Source organism: Temnothorax curvispinosus, unplaced genomic scaffold, assembly GCF_003070985.1.
Source record: "Temnothorax curvispinosus isolate PA1 unplaced genomic scaffold, ASM307098v1 QBEX01018244.1, whole genome shotgun sequence".
NCBI lineage: Eukaryota > Metazoa > Arthropoda > Insecta > Hymenoptera > Formicidae > Temnothorax > Temnothorax curvispinosus.
In genome coordinates, this window is record NW_020228024.1 from 5235 (window position 1) to 8294 (window position 3060).

At 59.1% G+C, this 3060-nt stretch overlaps 1 protein-coding gene across 1 annotated transcript; it reads right to left on the bottom strand.

The window, feature by feature from the left end:
* Nucleotides 1–1028: 1028 nt before the first annotated feature.
* On the bottom strand, nucleotides 1029–2980 carry LOC112468270 (the record flags this gene model as incomplete). The annotated part of the gene is made up of 2 exons (XM_025037389.1): nucleotides 1029–1913; nucleotides 2012–2980. Coding segments are annotated over 2 exons (1854 nt in total), but the record flags the coding sequence as incomplete, so codon positions are not given.
* Between the last annotated feature and the right edge of the window lie 80 nt (nucleotides 2981–3060).

A 3060-nucleotide genomic window follows, 5' to 3' on the forward strand; every position in this document is an offset into this window, starting at 1 on the left:
ACGTCTTCCACCGCGATGAATGACCACGAATCCTGTGGAGGGTCACCGTGGAGTCCGACCACAAGTGAGTCTCCGAAGCAGGCAGTTTCAATGTGTCTTGAACGTGGTGCGCGGTGTCAGTGAAAAGGGCGGCGGCCGAGAGTTCAAGGCGCGGCAATGACACCTGTTTTAACGGGGCGACCCTCGTTTTGGCCGCGAGCAAGTGCACTTGAGTGTCGTCGGACGCGGTTGTCACGCGGAGAGAGACGACAGCCGAGAAGCCGCGCTCCGACGCGTCGGCGAATCCGTGGAGTTCGAATCGAGTGTCGCACGTCCCGACCCCTATCCAGCGGGGAATCCGGACTGCCTCGAGGATGGGAAGCTCGGCGATGATCTCCTGCCACACGCGCGCGCCGGCTGGTGGGAGTGGCGTGTCCCATTCAAGTCTCTGCATCCACGCGGATTGCATGAGAATTTTTGTGCGCACAACGACTGGGGCGAGCCATCCGAGCGGGTCAAACAATCGGGCGGTTTCAGCTAATGCGGTTTGTTTCGTGAATGTAGGGACGACGCGTGACTTGATCTGGAACGCGAAACTGTCTGTGCCCGTGAACCAGCGCAAGCCGAGAGTGGAGTGGCTCTCGAGGTCCCATTCGTGTGACGTTTGGTGTAACCGGTGCGCGAGAGGAATCCCGTCGAGCACGTCCTCGTTGTTGGCGGCTCACTTACGGAGCGGGAATCCGCCCGCCATGCACAACGCGCGAAGTTGAGTTTGAAGAGCGATCGCGCCGCGGAGGGTTGACGCTCCAGTGACGACATCGTCCACGTAACAGTCTTCTTCAAGGGTCGCTGCGCCCTCCGGATATCGGACTTGCTCGTCCTTGGCTAGTTGCTTGACGGATCTTATGGCAAGGAACGGCGAACTCGCCATGCCGTACGTTACAGTGTTCGTGCGGTAGTCGAGCACTTCACTCGTCGGGGTCGGGCGCCACACGATGCGCTGATAATCGCGGTCATCGAAATGCACCAATACTTGGCGGTACATCTTTTCAATGTCCGCTATTATCGCGAACAAGACGACGCCATCGGAGCAGGACGTCGGCCAGCGGCGGCACCAGATTCGCGCCCACGTGCAGAAAGGAGTTAAGAGTCTCGCCCGTCGATACGCGTTGCGACCCGTTAAACACAACGCGGAGTTTGGTGGTGGTGCTCGCCTCCTTGAGGACACCGTGATGCGGTAAGTAAACAACTTGCTCACCTTGTTGAGGAGCGGCTGCCACCGTCATGTGCTCAAGGTCCTCGTACTCTTTCAGGAAGGCCTGGTACAGCTCGCCAAATCTGGGATCCTTGGCACTTTTCCGTTCCATGGAGCGGAGGAGGTGCAGCGCTGCTTGACGAGTCTCGTGGAGATCAGCTGGAGGGGTTGACCACGGGAGGCGCACCATGTACCGTCCCGACGGCAATCGGAGATGCGTTCGCACGAAGTGTTCCTCGCATTCTTGCTCGGCAGGAGTCAGGGCGGCGACCGGCTTAGTCACCGCCTCCTGTTTCCAGAATTTTTGCACCAGGCTAGTGAGCTCGTGGTCGATCGCGGCGTGGCAGGACGAAGCTCCGTGCAGCAACGCTGCAGTCGCGCCGCCGGAGATGATCCAGCCGAAAGCGGTGCGCTGGGCAATGGGCTCCTCAGGATCGCCTTTTCGAAGGCCCTCCTCGAGGATGACTGAGCAGACCTCGGCGCCGAGCAGCAGCTCGACTGGATCAGTGGCCGAGAACTGAGGATCAGCCAATTGAAGGTTGAGGAGGTGCGGCCAGGCGTCGATCTGTCGCAGGCCTGTGCCGTGGTAGAGCGACAGATGCGGCAAAACGACGGCGACCGCGGTGACTGTTGCTCCAGTCACTTTTGATGTGAGCTGCAGGGTGACTTTCCCTCGAGCCTGGCCGGAACGAGTCCCCCGATGCCGAAGATGGTGAAGGTCGACTTGGAGCGCTGCAGCTTGAGTCGTTGCGCCAGCGCCTCGGAGATCAGCGAGACCTCTGAGCCCTGATCAATCAGAGCTCTCACCGGTTGCTGATTTCCATGGCGGTCAGTGATGGAGAGGCGTGCGGTGGCCAGCAGAATGGCCTTGCGATCGTCGCCATGCTGCACTGCCGTGAGGGTGCTGGCCTCGGCGACCGCTGGTTTGGAGGTGCCATCGTGCAGCAGCGAATGGTGCTTCACGTTGCAGATGATGCACGTCTTGGTCGACGGACACTTGGCAATAAAGTGGTTGCCTAAGCAGTTAGAGCATAGGTTTTTGCTCTCAACTATGCTCTTTCTCTCGCTCGGAGTCTTCGCTCGAAATTCACTACAGCCCATCAGGTAGTGTGAGTTCTTGCACACCACGCAGCTGCCCGATCCCGAGGTGGTCTTGGCATGGTTAGACTTCGCGGATCGCGTGCCGTTAGCCTTGGCTTGGCTGGTCTTGGACTCACTCTTGGATGAGACCGGTGAGAGAGCCTCGAGCGAGCGCATCTTCTCGATGACGAAGGTTCGGAAGGTGTCGTACTCGGGAAACTTCGACGATGTCCGGATGGTGGTCTCCCAGTCGCGACGAGTTTGCGGATCAAGGAGCTCGACCGCGATGTGGACGAAGAGATCCATGCCGTGAGTGGCGATCGGTCGACCGAGGCTCTCCTGAGCGTTCACGGTGTTCGTCATGCCGTGGAAGATTCGTCGCAGCTCGATCGCGGACTCGCTCTTCATCTTCGCGAGAGCCGTGAAAGCGGCGAAGTTGGAGCGCACCAGGACTCGCTGATTTTCGTAAAACTCCCGGAGCGTAACCCAGGCTCGCTCGAAATTGCCGTGAATTAGAGGTATGTCTCTCACTAATTTTGACGCTTCATCTTGCAGGGACGTTCGAAGGTAATGCAGCTTCTCAACGTCCGTGATCGTGTGATGGCGATTGATGACGGAGAGGAACAGGTCGCGGAAGGAGAGCCAGTCCTCAATGGCGCCAGAAAACTGAGGCAGGTTGATGCGCGGCAGGAGGTTGTGCGGAGTGGCCTCTCTGGCTGAGGCGGTTGCTGCATTGCCACTTCCCT